This window comes from Canis lupus, chromosome 35 (assembly GCF_011100685.1).
Source record: "Canis lupus familiaris isolate Mischka breed German Shepherd chromosome 35, alternate assembly UU_Cfam_GSD_1.0, whole genome shotgun sequence".
NCBI classification, from domain to species: domain Eukaryota; kingdom Metazoa; phylum Chordata; class Mammalia; order Carnivora; family Canidae; genus Canis; species Canis lupus.
The window spans coordinates 13,512,572-13,536,865 of record NC_049256.1 but is presented as its reverse complement, the minus strand read 5'-3'; the positions used below and the strand labels follow the sequence as shown (position 1 = coordinate 13,536,865).

Below are 24,294 nucleotides of genomic sequence, written 5' to 3'. Positions count from 1 at the left end.
TCTCAGTACTTTTGAAGACTCCTCACATCCACATCCTGAATCTGGAACATACCAGTGAAGGATTAACAGTTCCAAAATGAGACCACAGGCTACTACAGCATGCCACAAAAATGGCAAAAGCTTCCCCCAATAAAGAAGTCATTTCCCCAGCCCTAAATCCAAAGGAAAACATTTTAGGAGTGATGAGGAACATATGATTAAAACCCCAATCACCAACACAGGAAAATAACACTCTAAGGAACTTGGCTACTTTGGTACTTTCAGTTGCCATTCTTTCAGTCATGAAGAGAAGGTTACTTAGCCACTACATCTTCTTTCTCTCATCAGAGTTTTCTCCTTTGTCCAAACTTCTCAACAGTGTATACAATACTTATCATTCAAAGGTTCTCTTTGCCCCAACACAGGCACACACATACTTTGATTCAGTTCCATTTCCAAGGATTTAGTTTGCTAAAGAGAGAGCTATTATCTGGTTTTCAAACCTATTTTGAGGGAAAGTCTTCCCCCTTTTTGCACTGGAATTGCTAGAATGCTGAGGGACTCTAGAAAAGAAGAGGCACAAACTGGGGCGGATGCTTAGGAGGCATTCAGAAAAGGCAGCACTATGAAGGTAGTGGGGAATAACTTCCTTCCAGTGATGGTGATCATCTGCCAGTAACACAGGGTGAGGTCCGCCTGTGAATCTGGAGCAGTAGCAGCAGCGAGGACAGCAGACACCGGGTACCTCTTATCAGGTACCCTGAGAGATCTCAACCCAAGCAATTTGACTCTCTGAGTCTCTCACTCCTTTCTATTGCCTCTTCCTTTCTTCCCTCCCTCCCTCCCTCCCTCCTTCACCTCAGTTGTCCTTTCCACTTAATGCCTTCTGGGCCACTTTGGGCACCAGGACTAGTGACAGTCAAATCACCTAACATGTATCCTATAGACCATGTTATCATTATCATCATCATCCCTGGGGTTGCTCTCCAACAGCTCAGTGAAAGGATAAGGTCCTGTCCCCGGCTGCCAACCCCACACCCTCTCCCCAGCCAACACCGCAGCACTGGTGTCAACCCACCAGAAATCACCGGTCTGAATGTCACCAACAAGTTCCACCCTCTAGTAACCCCGCCAGCAAACCTCAGCAGCAGAGCCTAGCCAGACCCTCCGCCCACAGCCGGTGCCCTGGCAGCCCGACCCAGCTCTTGGTGATCCCTAAGATCATTGTTACCACCGACAACACTTTCCTCTCCGCGTGGAGGGGGAAAGCCCGCGTGTGTGAGTCCTGGGCCGATGTAGGGCTCCACGCACTCCCCTCCCCCACCTCCGCAACACGCGCGCGCACACACCCCGCACACACACACACACATCACAGCACACACCCCTCCGAACACCGGCGACACAAAGAGCGAGTGAGCGAGCCCGGCGCCCGGCTGGGTAGGAAGGGGGGCGGGCGGGAGGGAGGGCCCTGCCAGGAGGGGGGCACCCGAGGGGGGAGGGGGCTGAGCCAGCCGGCCAGGAGGCAAGGGGGGCCAGGACGCGGGGTGGGGGCGAGAGCCCGGCGACAGGCTCGTCCTTACCTGCCCCGAGGTTGAAGGAGATCCTGGCTTCGGCGAGGTACGGCGTGTCGCTCTTGGAGCGGACTCTCCTGATGGGCCGCCGGTCTATATCATCCTCCGAAGATGCCGCCATTAACGTGGGAGGCAGGAGCAGGGTCGCCCGGCGAGCTGAGAGGGAGAAGGAGATGCAGAGAGAGGGAGAGAGGCGGAAAAGGGGAGGAGGGGAAAGGAAGAGGCTCACACACGGGGAGGGGGAGGGGGAGGGGAGGGGAGAGGAAGGGAAGGGGACGGGGAGGGAGGGGGGAGAAGAGGGGGCAAAGGAGAAAAAAGAGGGAGAGAGAGAGAGAAAGGGAGCAAAGGAGAGAAAAGGGTGAAGGGAGAGAAAGAAAAGCCGTTAAGGATTGGTGGACTGGAGCACAGATGAGGCTATCCCTGCCTTGCGCCAGGGCTCCCCTAACTCCTCTTGCAGCCACGGGGCCAATGGGTCAGTGTTCCCGACTGACACCCCGCCTCCTGCCCGCAGCCCCAGTTTTCAGCTGTTGGCACAGATAGGCCGATGCGTAAGGGAAGACTCCGAAGCAAAGGTGCCCCGTCAGCACTGTGCCCTCTCCCGCCAAACGCACTTACTCGGCTCCTCAAGTGCACACTTGGGTCTCCTTAACCCACAGGGTTCCCTAAGACTGAGGATGCCTGGCCAGATGGACCAACTTCAGCTGGCTTTGTGAGGGGTTATTATTGCTGGAGTGCAAGCCCCCCCCCCTCCCCGGTGGTCACAGGGGAGGGCGCTGCACCCAGGGTACCCCTAGGCTCCCTCTTTCCCAACCCTGAGCTCAAATAAAGATGCCAGCGGATCTGCAAACTTCAGAAGCTCTCTTACCAGTCCCCTTGACCCTAGAGGTGGAGGGTCGAGGAAAGATATATGCAAGTTTGGAAGCAGTTGGGCCATAGAGTTTTCAGAGTTGATACTTTGAATGTAGACTCCGAGTACTCACAGAGAACTTCTAGGATGTGTTTATGCCTACATAAATACCCATTCATTTTAACCTTTAAGTTTTTTCTTTATTTCGTGGTTTTAGGGGACACACAACGGTCTTTGCACTGGACCTGTAGTCTCTATAACCCTGTACCACTGAGGTGAAGATCAAGAGCACTTCACATTTCTTTGAATGTTTGCACTGCAATTTTCCCACATTACACAGCACAGAAGGAAGTAGAAAGGTTTCTGGAGTGTGAATCAGAATGGTTTGATGCTCCTACTGAATCTATTGATGGGCTAACCTCTTTTATGTTTGTCTTTCTACGGCCTCAGTCACTTGGTCTTTTTTGTGGCTTGATGTTGCCACTCTTCTTTCTAATAAGAGCTCACCTGGAGTACACAGATAAATGTTGCCTTGATTCCCTCCCTGCTACAAAGGAAATCTCAGTGTCAAGTCAGACCCTTCCATCTCAGAGGAAGAAGTGCTGCCCCAGCTCTGCAAGACTCCCCTCTGCACTTCTGCTGTCAGTTCGGAACTCTTGCACCCTAGAGTCTTCAGTCTCTCCACACTGGTCTTTTACTCTACACATAGCTGGTAACGCTTCATCTTAGGAAAAATATACCTGCCCTAGGCCTCACTGCTTCCTCAATCTCTACCATACTATTTCCTTCTCATTCTGCTTGTGCTTCCCTTGGAACTCTTGCTACACAGGGTCCATGTCTTCACCCTCAATCTCACCTTTCATCCCCACCACTGGTTTCCATCCCTACCACCCAAACTTATGTTAAAGTTCATCATATTCTTTTAACAGTTAAATCCATTTCTTTCTTGTCTGCTCTGAAGTGCACAATAAACTGTTCTTGAAGTAGTCTCCTTTGGCTTTCTGTACTAGATTCCTCCCAAATCATTCAATTTCTAATTGTTTGCCAATTATCTGCACAGTTAATTTGAAATTGCCTATCCTGGCATGCAAAGCCCTTCACAACCTGACTTTAACATGTTTTTCCAAACTCATCCCCCATTATTTGCTTCCAGTCTGCTCAGATTTGTCCCAGTCTGGCTCACTTCTGCATCTGCACCTTTGCTTATGTCACACACCACAAATTTCTTCCCTATAAACTTTTCATGTTCTCTCTCAGGAATGTCAGATAACTAGCCCACTAGTCTATGGCATGAACCTAGCACATAGTAAATACTCAATAGATATTTTTTAATAAAAGAAGGGAGAAGAGGAAGCGAGGGAGGGAGGAAGGAAGGGGAGAAAAAGTAATGAGTAGTAAAGAGTGAATTATGAACCAAACCCACGTCTGCCTGATTTTAAATCCTGTGTCCTTAACCAGTATATTGATTTGCTAAGTATATATTTGGTTGACTAGCCACACTTAAAATTCACTTTTCTATGACACTTGCCTCATGATTGTGTCCAGTTTATCTCTGTTAAATATAGATTAAAAATGGATGTCTCCTCTCCCAGGAGACACAACAGGAGTATTTGGTTCATCAAATGAACCATGAAGGTTAATGTTTTTAAATGGCTACTCAGGCAGCAAACCAATATTATGATTGTAACATTTAGGTTCAGGTTCTTAAGGAAATGCAAAAGTAAGGAAATAAAGTCCAACAATTCTGAATACTGTAAAAACTCTACTCTCTTTGAATTAAGCCAGTGACACTTGACTGTTCAAAAATCTTTGAGATTCTCCATCTCTTGTATTTTCATTCATTATCCATGTCTTAAAAAGAAAAAAAAACAATATAGACATTTGAAAAAACAGCTAGCCTTAGCTTTCTTTGTGTTTCTTTGATTTTAGATTTAATGGTTCTTGATAGAGAGAAGTACCTCTTTGGATTTCTATATCTTCTTCCTTCAGCATTTTAGAAGATCAAGAACTTAACATTGCTACCACTTTAGGTGTACTTCTCTTTACAAGAGTCTAAATGTACTTTCATACAATTTCATTAAATTTTTAATGAAATTAAAAATACTATTTTAATAATAAAATTAAAGATTTTATATTTTATAAGTAAAAACATAAAATTATAAAAATATAAAATTAAAAATTTTATTATTAAAATAATTCTAGATAGATATACTTTTGATGAAAATGACATAAAAATACTACACTGATCTACATGTTCTTGAATTATTTTATTGTATTTTTATTTCTATTATCTTCCATTTTTTGACTTCCGTAATTTAACTGTTTTCTTTGTCTCATTTAGTTTTTCCCATTCTTTTTTTCACTTTGCCTCCTTTCTCACATCTTTTCTTACAACTTGCTGACAAAATTGATTCCATTTCCTGTAGCTCTCTCTTATCCTATATGAAGGACTCACTTTTGTTTCCACATTCCTTATTCTCTGGGATTCCTTTCATACACGTGATCTCTTATCATAAACTATGTGAATGACATCAAGCAAGAAACTCTGAAGTGGAATCTGGGACGCTGGGTGCATCCCACTACCTCACCAAGTAACACTGTGCAAGTCACTCACTCTACCAGGTTGGATCTCTGTCACTTCAGCTACAAAAATGCCAGGGTCAGCTAACGCGATCTTAAGGCCCTGCCTAGCTATAATACTCTGTATTTGCAGCTATTTTTCTCTCTCTTCTTCCTTCCATAAATATCCAAGGCATATTTTGTCTCTTAATCTAAGAAAATACATTGTGCCTTTGATTTGTAACTAGCCATATTTAGGAAACCACATGGTCTCTATTTCTCTCTAGTGATTTCCTATTATTTAAGTTTATTTTCTACAACTTTGTATCCTTTAGAATCTGTTTTTTTCCTCATACTGTTTCCATCATGTAGCAAGACCCATATGATTGTTTGTGTACATGCATGTGTGGGTGTGGATATGTATATAGAAAGAACTGAATTCAACTGTGATCTCAACAACTTTTGAATATACTTTTTTAAAAAGATTGTTTCTTTTTGAATAGGACTGCTGACTCAGGCATGTTGATGCTATTAAAAAGATTTTTTTCTTTTCTAAAGCCAGTCAACTTTTTAATACTGAAGACCCTGCATGTTGTATCCAGAACTAGAGACAGAGAAAGAAAGGCAGCACAAGAGGGTGATCAGAAAAATAACATTGCTAGCATGGAAGAAGTGAAGGTGGGAAGAGAAGGAAGAAAGAGGAGAGCAATATTCCATCTTAATCAAGAAAATTCTTCAGGTGAGTGAAGCTTTAAAAGTATTACTCAAAATGTGTTTCTAGGGTACCCCTACATTGATATTGCTTAGAATACTTGTTAAAATGTAGATTTTTGAGGCCCTCAACCTGAACCTACTGAATTTTGAGGGGATGAGACCTGAGTACCTAGATTTCCAAACTTCGTCCATTCTCAGCACTTGTATTCAACATTATACTGGAAGTCTTGGTCAATGCAGTGACTTTTAAGTTAAAGAAAAGAAAGATAATTAGAAAGATATAATGATTGTAAAACAAGAATAAAATTGTGATGAGTCATGTATGTTATGAGAGTATACATATAGAATCCATAAAAATCCAAACTATTAGAAATAATAAATGAATTTGACATCACTGATATGATAGCAGTAAAAAATATCAATTTTGTTTCAATATACCGAAAAAAATAGAAAGTATAATTTATAAAAAACCATTTACAATAGTATCAAAACCACCAAATACCTATGAATAAACCCCACAAAAGATGAGCAGGACCGCTATATGAAAAACTACAGAACACTCCTGAAAGAAATTAAAAAGATCTAAATAAATGAGGAGTGGGATGAGTAACCCATTCTCATGTTCATGGATTAAAAGACACACTATGTAAAGGCATCAGTATCTTCAAATTGATCTATAGATTAAATGAAATTCCAAACTTTTTTTTTCCAAACTTTTTTTAATTGGCTAATTGATTCTAAAATTTGTGTGAAAATGCAAAGGGATAAGAGTAGCCTTATCATGACAAATAATAAGAAAATAACTGGAGATTTAAATGTAGGATATAGAGGATACCAAGACTTATTATAAAGGTATAGAATTTGAAAACAAAGTAAGATAATTAGACAAATGGAAGAGAACAGAGAATTTAAAAATAAACCCATATATAAACAGTGACCTGATTATGACAAGAGGTCCACTGCAGTATTGTGAGGGAAAGATGGACTTTTCAATAAATAGTGCTTGATCACTTGGATATTCATATGGTGGAAAACAAACTTTGGTCCCTATTTCACACCACCCACAAATTCAATTCCAAGTGGATCATGGACCTAATAGTGAATGGTAAACAATAAAGTCTCTAGAATAAAATTTTTTCCTAGAAGTATATTTTAAGGCCTAGACTCTTAAATAGGACATGAAAAGTACTAACAATAGAAGAATAAACAGGCATATTGATGCTATTAAAATTAAGAACTTTTGTTCATCACAAGATACAATTAAAAAATGCAACATACCAAAATATATGGGATGCAGATGAAACAGTGCTGATAGCGGAATTTATGCATTAAATGTCCATATGAGAGAAGAGGAAATTCTCAAATCAATAATCCTACCTCAAGAACTTAGAAAAAGAAGAGGAAAATAAATCTAAAGTGAGTAGAAGAAAGGAACTAATAAGATAAGATCAGAAGTCAGTGCAATTGAGAACATGGAAACAATAAAAAAGCAAATGAAACAAAAAGCTCATTCTTCAAAAAAAATCAATAAAATTGATTAACTTCTAGCAAGCATAACAAAGATAAAAATTGGAGAGCATACAATTACCAATATCAGAAATCAAACATCAGTAATCACTATAGATCCTATATCTATTAAAAGAATAATAAGAGAATACTACAAACATGTTTATGTTCATATATTCAAACATGTTTATGCTCATATAAGTTCAACAACTTAGTACAAATAAACTACATGTAGTGTTCTTAAAGAAAAGACAGGGCACCTGACTAGCTCAGTCAATGGCTCTGAGCATGCTACTTTTGATCCTGGGATCTTGAGATTTTGAGTTTAAGCCCACTTTGAGCATGGAGATTACTCTAAAAATAAAATCTTAGGAAATGGGTGGGAAAAAATACAGAGGGTGACAAAACATGAGAGACTCCTAACTCTGGGAAACGAACAAGGGGTAGTGGAAGGGGAAGTGGGCGGGGAGGCGGGGGTGACTAGGTGATGGGCACTGAGGAGGGCACTTGACAGGATGAGTACTGGGTGTTATACTATATGTTGGCAAACCGAACTTCAATAAAATATATATACATAAAAATAAAATAAAATAAAATCTTAGGGGTGCCTGAGTGATTCAGTCAGTTAAGCTTCTGCCTTTGGATTGGGTCATGATCCCAGGGTCCTAGAATGGAGCCCCTCTGAAGCTGCATCAGGCTCCATGTTCTGCAGGGAGTTGGCTTTGTATGCTTCTCTCTCTGCTCTCTCCCTCATGCTTGTGCTTTCTTTCTCAAATAAATAAATAAAATATTTTTAAAAATAAAAGAAAATCGTAAAAGAATAAAGACAGTGGCAAGGCAAGCCACAGATTGGGAAAAGATATTCTAAGTTTTGTATATGACAAAGGATTTGTAACCAGAATAAATAAAGAACCTCTAAGACAATAATGAAAAGACAGGCAATGCAACTCAATATTTTTAAAATGGACAAAAGAACAAGCACTTCATACACAAGACAATCCAAATGTACAGTAAGATGCTTAAAATCATTACTTAAAAGTAAATTAAAATAAAAAACCTAATGACATATCATTACACACCCATCAATCTGGCTAAAACTTAAAAGTCATTCAATGCCAAGTATTGGTGACGATGTAGAAGAATTGGGGCTCTTGTGAAAGCTAGTGAGAATGTAAACTTGTAAAACCACTCTGGACACCTATTTACACACAGAGTATACATAAATATAGATAAACACACAAACACCCTATGACATGGACACGGATGTCCATACCAGATGTATTTATAACATCCCCAAACTGGAAACAACCTAAATAACCATTAAAAGCAAAATGTAGGGCAGCCCGGGTGGCTCAGCAGTTTAGCACTGCCTTCAGGCCAGGGCGTGATCCTGGAGACCCAGGATCGAGTCCCATGTCAGGCTCCCTGCACAGGGCCTGCTTCTCCCTCTGCCTGTGTCTCTACCTCTCTTTCCCTCTGTGTGTCTCTCATGAATAAATAAATAAAAATCTTTTAAAAAATTAAAAAAAATAAAAGCAAAATGTACAAAAATGATAATAATATTTAAATTACAGTGTCATACTTCATAGAAATGAAAAAGAACAAACTATCACTACAAACAAGATAGATGAATCTCATAAACAGAATGTTAAACAGATGAAGCCAGACCTATATATTATATGAATATGTATATATTCCATTTATGTGAGGTTCAAGAAAAATAAATAAAGCTAATACACTTTGATAGGAGGTTAATTAGAAAGATAATGTCTTGGAAGATGTGACAAAGGAACCTTTCTATATCTTGACTTGAGTGATGATTATACCTTTTAGAAAAAGTGATTGCTTTTGTAAAAGTTCATTAAGTCATATATTTTATATTTGTGTACATCACTATACATATATCAGTAAAAAATTAATTTTAGAAAATTTTAGAATTGTGCTTACCTTAATACAAATTTGCTAGTCACCATTTACTACATTTATTTATTTATTTATTTACTTATTTATTTATTTTATTTTATTTTAAAGATTTTATTTATTTATTCATGAGAGACACAGAGAGAGGCAGAGACACACGAAGAGGGAGAAGCAGGCTCCATTCAGGGAGCCCGACGTAGGACTCAATCCCGGGTCTCCAGGATCACGCCCTGGGCCGAAGGCAGACAGTCAACCGCTGAGCCACCCAGGGATCCCCCTACTAAACATTTAGAAATAAAATATTTACGTTATTACATAAACAAATATATCCTGGAGAATATTATGGTATGTAGAGTATTTTAGTTATTTGATACAACTATTATCAATTTAAAAACAAATGCACAAGCTCTTTTTTAAGTTCAAAAAAGCTTCCACCTTATTAATACGCACAAATAAATATGATAATCATTGCATTTAAGTACCAAATATTTACAAAACCATACTATTAATAACTATTTAATTCGATCTGATTAAATAGTTTCCTAATGAGTTGGGCCATCTTTGTGATTATCTACATTCCACTACCCAAAATTCTGTATTTTTTTTTCTGTCTTAGTATTAGTTTTAGGTTATCATCATATCTGTCTTTTATAACCATGATCTTTTAAATGTTCTATTCCCAGCATTCTGTGCTGCATTAAAAACAACAAATAACTAGATTGGAAATGCATATAAAGAAAAATGGAAGAATAAGAATAGTCTTATTATGCCAGAAACAAGGCAGTGTTCCTCCAAATTAAGGGGCATGTCACAAAAACATAGGAGGCAACTTGAAGGGGGTTGCATTGGCCAAATCTGGAACAATTTGAACAAAACAAAAAATAATAATAATTAAGTCCACTAATAAATGATAAATTGTTAATAATGGGCATTCATGAGTCCTAATAATAAATAGATGAGTGGATAAAACTGGTAGTAATTGGATAAATGACTAGATAAAGAGATACAGGAAAGGGGAGGTCTCTTGTTTCCAAAAGAATGCAGAGAGGTGACACTTCAATTCAGAAGGAGTGCAGGACCTAGAAAATCATCATCATTTTGCAGCCATTGTAATAAAGATCAAGCAAGGAAAAAAAAAAAAAAGATCAAATAAAGATCCATAATAGATGCTAAGTCTAGGAGGAAACTTTGATGATAATATTTTCATGATCATAAAACTTCTCCCACGGATTCATTAGTTTCAAGGGAGAAATTAGAAAACACATTGACTGGACAATCAAAATTACCATGCCATGGAGGGACAAATGGATATTGAGTGCCTCCAGATGTGATACCTAGAGAACATGACCTTACTCTTGGAGTGTTCCATCCTAGAATGAGTAACCTGACTAGAACAATGAGGAAATGTCAGACAACTTCAAAAGTAGGAAGTGTTTATTTAAAAAGGAGAAGGAGAACTGTGTTTCTTTTTCTTCTTTTTTTTTTAAAGCCAATGTTTTAAAAGACAAGGCTTAAGGCTTTGAAAATTTCCAGGTAAAAGGAGATAAAAGATATTTGACTCTAGACTGACTCTGTACTGAAGCCAGAACTTAGACTGAACTGACTCTGGACTAGATCCTGTCTTGCAGGGAAAGAGTGCTATAAAGGACATTCTGGGATCAGCTGAGAAAATTGAAATTCAAAGAAAGCATTAAAGTATAAGTGTTAAAGAGTTGAAAGATTTGAAAACTATAAAACACTGGTGAAAGAAATTGAAGAGGACACAAAGAAGTGAAAAACATTCCAAGCTCACAGATTGGGAGAAAACAAATATTGTTATAATGTCTATACTACCCAAAACAATCTGCACATTCAATGAAATCCCTATCAAAATACCAATAGCATTTTTCACAGAGCCAGAACAAACAATTCTGCAATTTGTATGGAACCACAAAAGACCCTAAATAACCAAAGCAACCTTAAAAAAAGAAAAGCAGGGATCCCTGGGTGGCGCAGCGGTTTGGCGCCTGCCTTTGGCCCAGGGCCCGATCCTGGAGACCCGGGATCGAATCCCACATTGGGCTCCCGGTGCATGGAGCCTGCTTCTCCCTCTGCCTATGTCTCTGCCTGTGTCTCTGCCTCTCTCTCTCTCTCTGTGACTATCATAAATAAATTTAAAAAAAAAATTAAAAAAAAAAAAAAAAGAAAAGCAAAACTGGAGGCATCAAGTCCAGACCTCAAATATGTAGAGATCAACACGATATGGCACTGGAACAAACATAGGCATAGATTAATAGAAGAGAATAGGAAACCCAGAAAAGGACCCACAACTATATGGCTAATTAATCTTTGACAAAGCAGGAAAGACTGTCCAATGGGAAAGACAATCTCTAACAAATAATGTTGGGAAAACTGGACAGCAGCATGCAAAAGAATGAAACTGGACCACTTCTTTACACCGTAGACAAAAATAAATTCAAAATGGACAAAAGACCCAAATGTGAGCCAGGAAACTGTAAAAATCCCAGAGGATTACACAAGAAGTACCCTCTTTGACATTGGCCATGGCAACTTCTTTTTAGATATGTCTCCTAAGGCAAGGGAAACAAAAGCAAAAATAAATGATTGGGACTGCATCAAAATGAAAAGCATCTGTACAGTGAAGGAAACAACAAAACTAAAAGACAACCTATGGAATGGTGGAAGATACTTGCAAATGATGTATCTGATAAAGGGTTAGTATCCCAAAACATATAAGGAAGTTAAAAACTCAACACCCCAAAAATGGTTGACCCCATTAAAAATGGACAGAAGACATGAAGAGAGATTTTTCTAAAGACTTACGCATGACCAACACATGAAAAGATGCTCAATATCACTCATCATCAAAGCTACAATGAGACATTACCTCACATCTGTCAAAATGGATAAAACCAACAACACAAGAAACAACAGGTGTTGGGATCCCTGGGTGGCGCAGCGGTTTGGCGCCTGCCTTTGGCCCGGGGCGCAATCCTGGAGACCCGGGATCGAATCCCACATCGGGCTCCCGGTGCATGGAGCCTGCTTCTCCCTCTGTCTGTGTCTCTGCCTCTCTGTCTCTCTCTGTGTGACTATCATGAATAAATAAATAAAATCTTTTTTTTTTTAATTTTTTTTTTTTTATTTTATTTATGATAGTCACAGAGAGAGAGAGAGAGCGCGGCAGAGACACAGGCAGAGGGAGAAGCAGGCTCCATGCACCGGGAGCCCGATGTGGGATTCGATCCCGGGTCTCCAGGACCGCGCCCCGGGCCAAAGGCAGGCGCCAAACCGCTGCGCCACCCAGGGATCCCAATAAATAAAATCTTAAAAAAAAAAAAAACAACAGGTGCTGATGAGGATGCAGAGAAAGGGGAGTCCTCTTGCACTGTTGGTGGGAATGCAAACTGGTGCAGCCATTCTGGAGAACAGTATGGAGGTTCCTCAAAAAGTTAAAAATAGAACTGCCCTACCATCGAGCAATTGCATTATTAGGTATTTACTCAAAGAATTTAAAAATACTAATTCAAAAGGATACATGCACCCTGATGCTTACAGCAGCATTATCTGTAATAGCCAAATTATGGAAATAGCCCAATTGTTCATCAGCTGATGAATGCAAAGAGGATGTATATATTTATACAATGGAATATTATTCAGCCATAAAAAGAATGAAATCTTGCCACTTGCAATGATGTGGATGGAACTAGAGGGTATGATGCTAAGTGAAATAAATTAGTCAGAGGAAGACAAATACCATAGGAGGTCACTCATATGTGGAACTTAAGAAACAAAACAAATAAGCAAAGGGAAAAAAAGAGAGGCAAACCAAGAAAGAGACTCTTAACTATAGAGAACAAATTGAGCATTACCATAAGGGAAGTGGCTAGGGGCATGAGTTAAATAGATGATGGGGATTAAGGAGTGCACTTGTTGTGATGAGCACGAGGTGTTGTATGGAAGTGTTTAATTACTATATTATACACCTGAAACTAATATTACACTGAATATTAGCTGTTACTACACTGTTATACACTGTTAACTAGCTAGAATTTGAATAAAAACATGTAAAGTATCAATGTTAAATGTACTGCAGTTGACAGCTGTGCTGTGGTTATGAAAAAGGCTATCCTATTCCTATTCTTAGGAAATACATAGTAAAGTATTAGGGATAAAGGGCCATGATGATTTAGGAAAAAAATATGTATGTACAGATATACACACAAAAATCAAACACACACACAACTGCATGTATATATTCTCTCTCCTGCCCTCTCTCAGTATAAACATACACTTTTACACTTCTCTCTGGACAAAGCAATCAATTGATCAATTGGTTGCTTGACAGAGGCAAGAGAGCAAATGCTAAGCAAATGGGGCAAAATATTATCAATAGGTGAATCTGAGTAAAGGTAAGTATTCTTTGTACTATTTTATTTTTGCAACTTTTCTGTAGGTTTTTTTCTAATGAAAATTAGAAGGAACTAGTAAACACATGTTTCTATTTAGGAAAGTTTCCAAGGACTAGAGGGGATGTCCAATCCTTACTTTCAATCTTTCTAAAAAACTGTCATTGTCAGTTATTCACACAGGTGGTAGATAAATGCAGTTTTGACCTTGAGGGTAATCTATCCTGCAATTATGCTAGAGGTCTTTAATTTTTTTTTAATTAAAAATTAATTGATTGATAGAGGAGCCAAGCAGATTAAGAATCTGGGCTGTAAAGATGAAGTGTATATCGGTATTTTGCATATCTAACATGAATCAAAAATACGAGAACCTCTAAATGTCAGGGCACTTGGATGGCTTTCAGTTAGGTATGTGACTCTTGATTTTGGCTCAGGTCATGATTGCAGGGTTGTGAGATTGAGCCCTGCCTCGGACTCTGTGCTGGGCATGGAGCCTGCTTAAGATTCTTTCCCTCTCCCTCTACCCCGCCACTCTGTTCCTCTCTGTCTCCCTAACCTCTCAATAAACAAACAAACAAAACAAACAAATGAGTGTGATGTCACTAACTGCAGTAATGTTATTCAAAATCATCCGTGTAGAAAATACGAAATGTAAATAATAAGGATCTATGCTATTAACTGCAATATCAACCCTAAAAAGTTTACATTAGTAGCATATATCTTAAATAGGCTTAACAAAAATATAGTGAAAATACTTTTAAGCTTTTTATTATAACAAATTTAGTAAGTAGCTGCTGAGACATTTGTTCTTTTCTAAAAATAATTTGCTAGAAAACCCAGAATCTGTGGAATTGTTATTAGCTCACTCAGCTAAACTTGCCGTTAAATGAGCTATCCATTCTACAAAGTTCTGATATGAATTCTCTTTTTTTCTGATTAATTTTGTGGGGCCACAAAGGAGAGGAGTGGCTGCCTTGCTTTTATAATTTTTGTCTAGAGTTCCAGCTCCACAGTGTTTACTGGCCTTAATTCAGAACTTTCACACTGCACAACTTCACAGGTACACCATTCCCATCTTAGCCTATGTGGATAGAACTATAGAATTTTGAAGTCCACAGCAGTCCCCAAAGGTGGTGGCTTCCCATGGTTTCATGACAGGCATTCAAGCCAGCCCTGTTCCTATTATAATATTGGACTTGGTCTGAGTCTTCTTTTAAAGCTTTAATATCTAGCTTTCCTTGAATTAATACCTGGATAAAGATGGACACAAGGTGATTTAATAGCTACCTTAACATAGACATACTGACTTCTCCAGAGGGACAACATTTTGGTTTTTGTAAAATTGTACCTAATTTTAAAGCCACCTGAGGCTTTGAGATATATTAGCAAAATCTGTTCAAGAATAGGAGCCATGTTTTTTACTTCTTTTGAATTTTTTCTTCTCCTGTGAAAATGTGTGTGTGTTGTGATAGCCAGCCTCCAAGATGGCCTCCAATGATCCCCAACTTCTGGTATTCATACCCTTGTGTAGCCCCCTCTCATATCAAGGTTGGTCTCTGTGACCACTAGAATGAATATTCTAGAAGTGATGGTGTATCATTTCCAAAGCCAGGTCATAAGATACATTGTGGACTCTACCTTGCTTTATCTCTGGGTCTCTTGCTCTGAAAGAAGCCAGCTGCAATGTCATGGGGGAACCCAACCAAGAAACCTAGGGAGAGGCTCATGTGGCAAGGACAGAGACTCCTGAGTGACCCACCTTGGAAGCCCTAATCAAGCCTTTGGATGACTGCAGACTCTTTTGGGGGAGGGATTGTTCTGTTTTGTTTTAAATTTTAGGTTGTTACATAGAGTGCACTATTGGTTTTTGGAGTAGAATTCAGTGATTCTTCACTTAAACACAACACGCAGTGCTCATCATAGCAAGTGCCCTCCTTAATCCCCATTGCCCATCTAGTCCATCCCCCATCCACCACCCTACATCAACTCAGTTTGTTCTCTATCATTAGGAGTCTCTTAATGGCTTGTTTCCCTCTCTCCTTTTCTTCTTCTTTTTTTTAATAAAAAAAATGAAACTAATGTATATATATATATACTGTCTTCTTTCCATTATACATTCTTCCCTGCTTTGTTGAAGATTAGTTGTCCATATAGGTGTGGGTCCATTTCTGGGTTCTCTCATCTGTTACACTGATCTATGTGTCTGTTTTTGTCCCAATACTATACTTTTTTAAAATTATTTATTCATGAGAGACAGAGAGAGAGAGAAGCAGAGACATAGGTAGAGGGAGAAACAGGCTCCCCATAAGGAACCTGATGCAGGACTCAATCCCGGCCCCCAGGATCACACCCTGAGCCGAAGGCAGATGCTCAACTGCTGAGCCACCTAGGCATCCTTTTTAAAAATACCATCCTTTTTTTAAAATACCATACTGTCTTGATGACAACAGCTTTGTAATATAGCTTGAAATCCAGAATTATGATGTCTCCAGTTTTGTTTTTCCTTTTTTCAGAATTGCTTTGGCTATTTGGGGTCTTTTGTGATTCCATATAAATTTTAGGAAAGTTTGTTCTAGTTCTAGCTGTGAAAAAGGCTGGTGGTATTTTGATGGGGATTGCATTAAATGTGTAGATTGCTTTGAGCAGGATAACATTATAACAATATTTGTTCTTCTAATCAAGGAGCATGGAGTATTTTTCCATTTCTTTGTGTTCTCTTCAATTTCTTTCATAAGTGTTTTCATATGGTTTTCAGAGTATAGATCTTTTATTTCTTTAGTTAGGTTTGTTCCTAGGCATCTTATCATTTTTGGTAATTTGGCAATTACAAATGGGATCGATTCCTTGATTTCTTTTTCAGCTGCTTTGTTATTGGTGTATAAAAGTGCAATATATTTCTGCACTTTGATTTTATATCTGGCAACTTTTCTGAATTCATATTTGAGTTCTGGCAATTTTTGGTAGAGTCTTTTGGGTTTTCTTCATAGAATATCATGTCATCTGTAAATAGTGAGAGTTTGACTTCTTTCTTGCAGATTTTGAATGTCTTCTATTTCTTTTTGTTCTCTGATTGTTGAGGCTAAGACTTCCAGTACTATGTTAAATAGTAATGGTGAGAGTGGACATCCTTGTCTTATTCCTCACTGTAGTGGAAAGCTCTCAGTTTCTCCCCAGTGAGGATGGTATTACTTGTGGGTCTTTTGTATATAGCTTTTATGATGTTGAGGTATGTTCCATTTATCCCTGTTTTATTGAGAGTTTTTATCAGGAAAGCTGCTGTATTTTGTCAAATGCTTTTCCTGCATCTATTTACAGAATCATACAGTTCTTATCCTTTTCCTTTTTTAATATGGTGTATCATGACTGATTTGCAAATATTGAACCACCTGCACTCTAGGAATAAATGCCACTTGATCGTGCTAAATAATTCTTTTCATGTGCTGTTCAGTTCAATTTGCTAGTATTTTATTGAGAATTTTTACATCCATGTTCATCAGAGATATTGGCTTGTAATTCTCCTTTTTAGTGGAGTCTCTGTCTAGGTTTGGAATCAAAGTTACGCTGGCTTCGTAGAATAAGTTTGGAGGTTTTCCTTCCATTTCTATTTTTTGGAACAGTTTGAGAATAGATATTAACTTTTTAAATGTATGATAGTGTTCCCCTGGGAAGCCATCTGGCTCAGGACTTTTGTTTCTCTGGAGATTTTTGATTCCTGATTCAATCTCTTTGCTGGTTATGAGTCAGTTCAAATTTCCTATTTCTTCCTGTTTTGGTTTTGGTAGTTTGTAGGTTTCTAGGATTTTGTCCATTTCTTCCAGGTTGCCCAGTTTGTTAAATATAGTTTTTCATGGTATTCTCTTAATAATTGTTTGCATTTCTGTGGTGTTGATTGTGATCTCTTCTCTCTCATTTATGATTTTATCTATTTGGGTCCTTTCTCTTTTCTTTTTGATAAGTCTTGCTAGGGTTTATCAACTTTACTAATTCTTTTGAAAACCAGCCCTTAGTTTCATTAATCTATTGTTTGTATACCACTTATTTCTGCTTTAATCTTTATTATTTCCTTCCTTCTGCTGGTTTTAAGCTGTATTTGCTGTTCCTTTTCTAACTCATTTAGGTGTAAGGTTAGGTTGTGTATTTGAGACTTTTCTTGTTTCTTGAGGTAGGCCTGGAATATTGCAATATACTTCTCTCTTAGAACTGCTTTTGCTGGGCAGCCCCAGTGGCCCAGCAGTTTAGCGCTGCCTTCAACCCAGGGCGTGATCCTGGAGACCTGGGATCAAGTCCCATGTCTGGCTCTCTGCATGGAGCCTGCTTCTCCCTCTGTCTGTGTCTCTGCCTTTATCTCTCTCTCTCTCTGTGTCTCTCATGAATAAATAAATAAAATCTTAAAAAAAAAAAAAGAACTGCTTTTGCTGCATCCCCTATGTTTTGGGCTGTTGTGCTTTCATTTTAATTTGCTTCCATGTATTCCTTTTAATTCTTCTTTTATTCCTGGTTTGACTCATTCATTCTTTAGTAGGATATTCTTTAACCTCCATGCAGTTGAGGTCTTCCCAAATTATTTTCTTATGATTGACTTCAAATTTCATAGCAGTGTGGTCTGAAAATATGCATGGTATGATCTCAATCTTTTTGTATTTCTGAGGCCTGATTTGTGACCCAATATGTGATCTATTCTGGAGAAGGTTCCATGTGCACTAGAAAAGAATTATATTCTGCTGCTTTAGGATGAAATATTCTGAATATATCTGTTAAGTCTCTCTGGTCAAGTGTGTCATTCAAAGCCATTGTTTCCCTTGTTGATTTTCTGTTTAGATTATCTGTCCATTGCTATAAGTGGGGTGTTAAAATCTTCTACTATTGCATTATCAATGAGGTTATGTTTGTTATTAGTTGATTTATATATTTGGGTACTCCCAAGTTGGGAGCATAAATATTTGCAGTTGTTAGATCTTCTTGATAGATAGACCCCTTAATTACAATAAAATGCCCTTCTTCATCTTTTGTTATAGTCTTTGTTTAAAATCTAGTTTGTTTGATATAAGTATGGCTACTCTGGTTATCTTTTGATGTCCATTAGTATGATACATGATTCTCTATCCCCTCACTTTCAATCTGCAGGTGTCTTTAGGTCTCAAATGAGTGTTTTGAAGGGCTGCATGTAAGTGAATCTTGTTTTTTAATCCATTCTGATACCCTATGTCTTTGGATTGGCACATTTAGTCCATTTACATTCAGAGTGATTACTGAGAGATATGAATTTAATGCTATTGTGTTACCTGTAGAGTTGATATTTCTGGTGATGATCTCTGGTTCATTCTAGTCTTTGTTGCTTTGATCTTTATTTCTCCACTCTAAAAGTCCCACTTAAAATTTCTTGCAAGGCTGGTTTAGTGGTCACAAACTATAGTTTTTTTGTTTTGTTTTGTTTTTTGTTTTTTTTGTCTGGAAAACTCTTTAGCTTTTCTATACTGAATGATAGTCTTGCTGGATAAAGAATTCTTGGCTGTGTATCTTTCTCATTCAGCACATTGAATATTTCCTTCCACTTCTTTCTGGTCTGCCAAGTTTCCATGGACAGATTCTCTGCAAACCTGGTCTGTCTTCTCTTGTAGGTTAAGGATCTTTTTTCCCTTATTGCTTTCAGGATTCTTTCCTTGTCTGCGTATTTTGTGAATTTGACTATTATATGCCTTGGCAATGACTGGCTTTTGTTGAATGTAATGGGAGTTCTCTGTCCTTTTGGATCTTGATGTCTGTGTCTTTCTCCAGATTAGGGGGGTTTTCAGCTATAATTTCAAATAAACCTTCTGCCTCTATCTCTTTCTTCATCTTCTGGGACTCCTATGATACTAATATTATTATGTGTTATTAACTCACTGAATTCTCTAAGTCTACCTTCATGGTTCATTACCTTTCTCTCCCTCTTCTTTTTGGCTTCATTATTTTCCATAATTTTAACTTCTATATCACTGATTTGCTCTTCTACTTGGTCTATCTTGTTTGTATGGCTTCCATTTGTGTTTCCATCTCAGTTCCAGCATTTTTAATTCCAAGCTGACTAGATTTTAGTTCTTTTATCTCTGTAGTAAGGTATTTTCTTGTGTCTTTTATGCTTTTTTCAAGCCCAGCCAGCATCCTTGTAATCATTCTTTTAAATTCTAGTTCAGACATTTTACTTAAGTCTGTATTTATTAAATCCCTGGCCATGAGTTCTACCTCATGTTCTTTCTTTTGGGGTGAATCCCTCCATCTCGTCATTTTGTCCAGAAAAGAAACGAAGAAAGAGAAAAAAAAGAATAAAAAAACCCCAAGGCCTAAGAAAACAAAACAAAAGAAAAAAAAATAAAAACAAAGCAAAAAACAGAGGAAAAACAAACCCCAAACAAGAAAAACAAAAAATAAGAAAACCCAAAAACCCCCACCAGATCCTGGGTGTGTTTCGGTCTGTTGGTTAAAAGAATTTAGATCCCAAAATAAGAAAATAAAATAAAATGAAAGTAGACCAAAAAAATTTAAAAATATGTATGAAAAGTATATATATGAATGAGAAATATAAGTATGTAATGTTAGTAATATGTATGAAAAGTATATATATATATTTTTTAAAAAATCAATACTAAACAATTTTAAAAAGGAATTGGAAAAAATAAGAAAATAAATGAAAACATAGTAAAAATAAAAGAAATAAAGAACAAAAGTACAAAGGACTCTCAAATCTACTTCCCCTAGAGCTGAAGCTTTGCGGGCTTCTATAATCCGTAAAATTGGGGTGAGTGAGTTGTTCATGCTGGTCTTCTGGGGGAGGATGCTGGTGCACAGATTCTCAGGTGGACTACTTTTCCAGTGGAAGTGCCCCTCCAGGGCACAGGGAGGCTGCGCGGCTGGCAGCTAGAAGCCGCTCCAGATTCCACTAGGTGGCACTGTTTTGCTCTCTGAAGGCTTTCAGCAGTGATGGAAGGGATGAATAAGGCATTGCCCTGCTCCCTGGCCCCCCACTCTTCAGTGAGCCCTCATAGAAAAGCAATCAATGACCTGATTTGTTTCCCCAGTTTCCATGTGAACCCTGCATTCATCCTGCCTGTGTCTGAGCCTTTTTTTTTTTTTTTTTTTTTTAAATCTCAGGTGCATGATCAAGTTTCAAAACTCCAAATTTCCGATTTGCCCTTGGCCTGCACAGAAGGATCTTGCCTCAGTTGCCCAACAACCCGGAAAAGCCGTCACACTACCACATAGCCTGTGCTCAGTTTATAGCAGAAAGCGGGCACCCGGCTCTGGGCAGCCTTTCCAGCTCCCGGCCTGGGAGCAGCACTGCACTTTGGCACCACCATCTTCCTGCCGCCCAGGGGATGCTCAGACCACCCCGTCGCTCCTGGGATCCTGCACCTCTCCACCACCTGAGCACCTTTAATCCAGGTGCATCCTCTACAGGAGAGAACTTAAAAGTTCAGATTTGCACCGGACCACTTCTAATACTTGGCGGTAGCCTCCTAATTGGCTCCCTCTCTGTTTGCTGCTTGTGCAACTCTGCTTGCCCCCAGGAACTTCCTCACCTCCTACTTTGCAAAAGGTGGTTGCTTTTCTACTTGCTGACTTGCAGTTTTGTTCTCTCAGACCTATTGATTGACTTCTTGGGTGTTCAGAATAATTTGATAGCTAACTATCTCTGCTCTGTCGAGGGAACAGGTGAGCTTAGGGTTCTAGCTCCTACTCCTCCAGCATCTTAACTCCTCCTCTATCTGGATGACTGTAGCCTTTGGCTGACTGGCCAACATCCCTCCGGACTACCACCTCAGGTCCTGAGCCAGAACCACTGAGCTAAGATACTCTCGAATTCCTCACCTATAGAAACTGTGAGATGATAAACATTAGCTATTCTAAGGTATTAAGGTTTGGGGTAATTTGATATGCAACCCTAGGCAATTATACAATACACATGGCTTCTCAGGGGACTTAGAGCATCAATCATGCACAGTTAGATGCCATCTTTGTCTACCAGAAAACCCAAATCTTAACCACTTTGATGGAACAATGAGCAGATTTTAAGACATAAGCTCAAACACAAATTAAGAAAACATTATCAAATGACAGTACAAATCTTTCCCCTGGAAAATCTTTCTTTTTCTTCTCCTCCCCATCTTTGCCTGTCTAAACTCTGCTCATCCTCTATGGCTGGAAAGTTTCTATTCCCAGCCCCAATCCAGCATACTGTGAGAATGTAGTAACTTCCTCTTTCTTTGTCTTTTTCCATTGTAATTTTCATTTTGTTTGAATATATATAAACACAATGATGTGGATATTATTTTCCTTTCAGACAATAAGAAATAAAAGTTAGCAGCACAGGCTTTGCAGTTAGGTTTCTTGAGTTTGTGCTGAAGTTCCACACTTAAAAGTTGTGGCCTCTTCACTCTAGGGAGCAAATTGAGGGTTGTTGGAGGGAAGGTGGGTGGGGGGATGGGTGAACTGGAGGATGAGCATTAAGAAGGGCAATTGAAGTAATGAGCACTGGGTATTGTATGCAACTGATGAATCATTGAATTCTACCTCTGAAACTAGTAATGCTATATATTAATTAAATTGAATTTATTTAAAAACATTTTTAAAAATAAAAGTTGTACAATTTCATGCAGATCACTTACCCTTTGTGGATCTATAAGATGGGCTTTACATATGCCAATGGTTTAGGGTTGCTATGAGGATTCAAGCATGCAATACATGTAGTTTTTGGCAAAGAAAATTCCCAATAAACATTTATTATTTGAAAACTATTATTACCGGACGGCTCCAAGTAAGCCTGTCACTGCGCAATTAAACCTTGGCATAATTACTAAGCTTAATGCTTATTAGATCTTGGAAAAAAGTTAGTGAGCTCTCCAAGCTTCAGTTTCTTTATATGTAAATTAGAGATAAAATAAACTCTCACTGGGCCTTGGGAGGATAAAACATTATATAATAAATGTAAAACACCTAACACACAGCCTGACAAATGGTAGGCGGGCAACAAATGTTCATTGCTTCCTTTCCTCTCAGCTTCTTAAAGTAGATACTGTGCAGAGCGGCTGGGGGCTGGGTGCTAAATCATGCTAGATGCAGAAAAGGAAAATGTGTTTTAGGCTTTGTATGTTGAACTGAGTTGGGCATAAACTGAAATAGCTTTCTATGACTTAAATGTTGAACATGCCTGGTTCAGATCTGCAAGTCACTTTTCCAATCGTGTTGAATAGCACAGGTAATGTTAAGCCTTATTTATTTTGATTTTGTACTTTCTACATGGTTGATTTTCAATATAGTTGCTATAATTAATGACATGATGTGAAATCTGAAGGTTTTGCTATTTCTAATTCATGTTCAATGTATAAAAGGATGACATATACTTGGATATATCTTTGTGTGGCAAACTGCTGGGCTCTATCACTTGCAAAGTGATCTCAGAGGCGCATACCATGGGCCTAATCCCATTTGAGCCCCATGTACAACAGCAAGATGTAGAGAGAGGGGCATCAGTCTAGGTAGTAGAGAACCAGAACTAGAACTTTCTGTTCTCTTAACTATCTAGATGTCTGATTTAGATGTCACCTCTTTCCAGAAAAGCAGGATATTGTGGGGGAAAGCAGAGTTGGAAAGACTCATCTTGGAATCATGGCTTTACCTCTTCATAGTTCTATGATCCTGCTGAGCTTTAATTTCCTATAAGCTGGAGGCAATCCTATCTAAATCAGAAGCTTGTGATTTTGACACAAGCTTGTGACTTTGACATAAACACGCATAGCTTCTGGTATATATCAGGTATTGTTTAACACGATTTGCTTTGCTTTTCTTCTCTGAGCCTCAGTTTCATCACCTGTAAAATGAGCCAATTGGATTAAGTCCCTCCTAGTTCTAATGTTCTATTATTCTAGATGTTATACTGTTAAATGAGATATTAGATCTAAGCACTTGCTCATGGTAGGTAATGAAGTGCTACCACTGGATGAAATAAAAATAAAAACATATTGTGATGGTGGAAGGGGAAAAACACAAAAATTCCTAAATGTATGTGTCTAAGAGGAAGGCCTGCCCAATATAGATTCAGAAGATATTTTATTTGCATTCTGTTGTGTCTACAGATGGCCTGATGACAGTGATCAGATCACAGGGTATTAGTCAGAGACTCTGTCTAGTAAATAATGGCAGAACAGAGCCAGGAACATCAACCCAGCTGGCAAAGTCACCCTTTCTGCAAAAATAAAGCATGGTTGACCTCTATGTCTTAGCCCAAACTGTGTCTGATTATTCCCTACATTTGTTAGAATCAACTATACCGAGATATAAAGAATTTACTTATGTTTTAAATTCAGACAGAGAAAATTAAAGGTAATAAAGCTGAGGAACTTGATTAAGGTTAAAAGAAACGTACGTGTGTGTGTGTGCACGCTAATGCGTATAAAAAAGATTTCAAGGATATTCACTGGTTGTAGAGTGTTTATTTTTGGATGATGTAGAGAGTTTTGGTGTGTTGTTTGTCTATATTTTCTAAAATTTCTATAGTTATTATGTGTTATGTCTGTAGTGAGAGGGAGAAATGAATTTTGAAAATAAGAAGTTCCCATGAGGGTTTAGGCAGATTGTCTTTTTCTCCACCCCCACCCCCAACTCTGCAATTCAGCCTAAAGGACAGAGATGATCTACCATCCGATAGTGATAGTTTTTCAAATAAATAAAGGTGAAAATCACTTGAAAAAGTTGAATCTGGGGCACCTGGGTGGCTCAATGGTTAAGCATCTGCCTTTGGCCCAGGTCATGATCC

The 24,294-nt window shown here is 38.5% G+C and overlaps 1 protein-coding gene and 1 long non-coding RNA gene across 6 annotated transcripts in view; one reads left to right on the top strand and one right to left on the bottom strand.

Moving 5' to 3' along the window:
- The window catches only part of PHACTR1 (phosphatase and actin regulator 1), a 555,031-nt gene that overhangs the window by 509,675 nt on the left and 21,062 nt on the right, over positions 1 to 24,294 (bottom strand). For all 5 annotated transcript variants that reach the window (XM_038584184.1, XM_038584180.1, XM_038584181.1 and 2 more), the window contains one exon: positions 1,560 to 1,706. In XM_038584184.1, the coding sequence (XP_038440112.1) occupies positions 1,560 to 1,706 (147 nt within the window). The remainder of the gene's footprint in view (positions 1 to 1,559; positions 1,707 to 24,294) is intronic.
- Positions 1,312 to 23,803, top strand: LOC106558260. Its single transcript, XR_005384342.1, has 3 exons — positions 1,312 to 1,416; positions 5,515 to 5,695; positions 20,634 to 23,803. It is a non-coding gene; the product is annotated as an uncharacterized LOC106558260 (long non-coding RNA).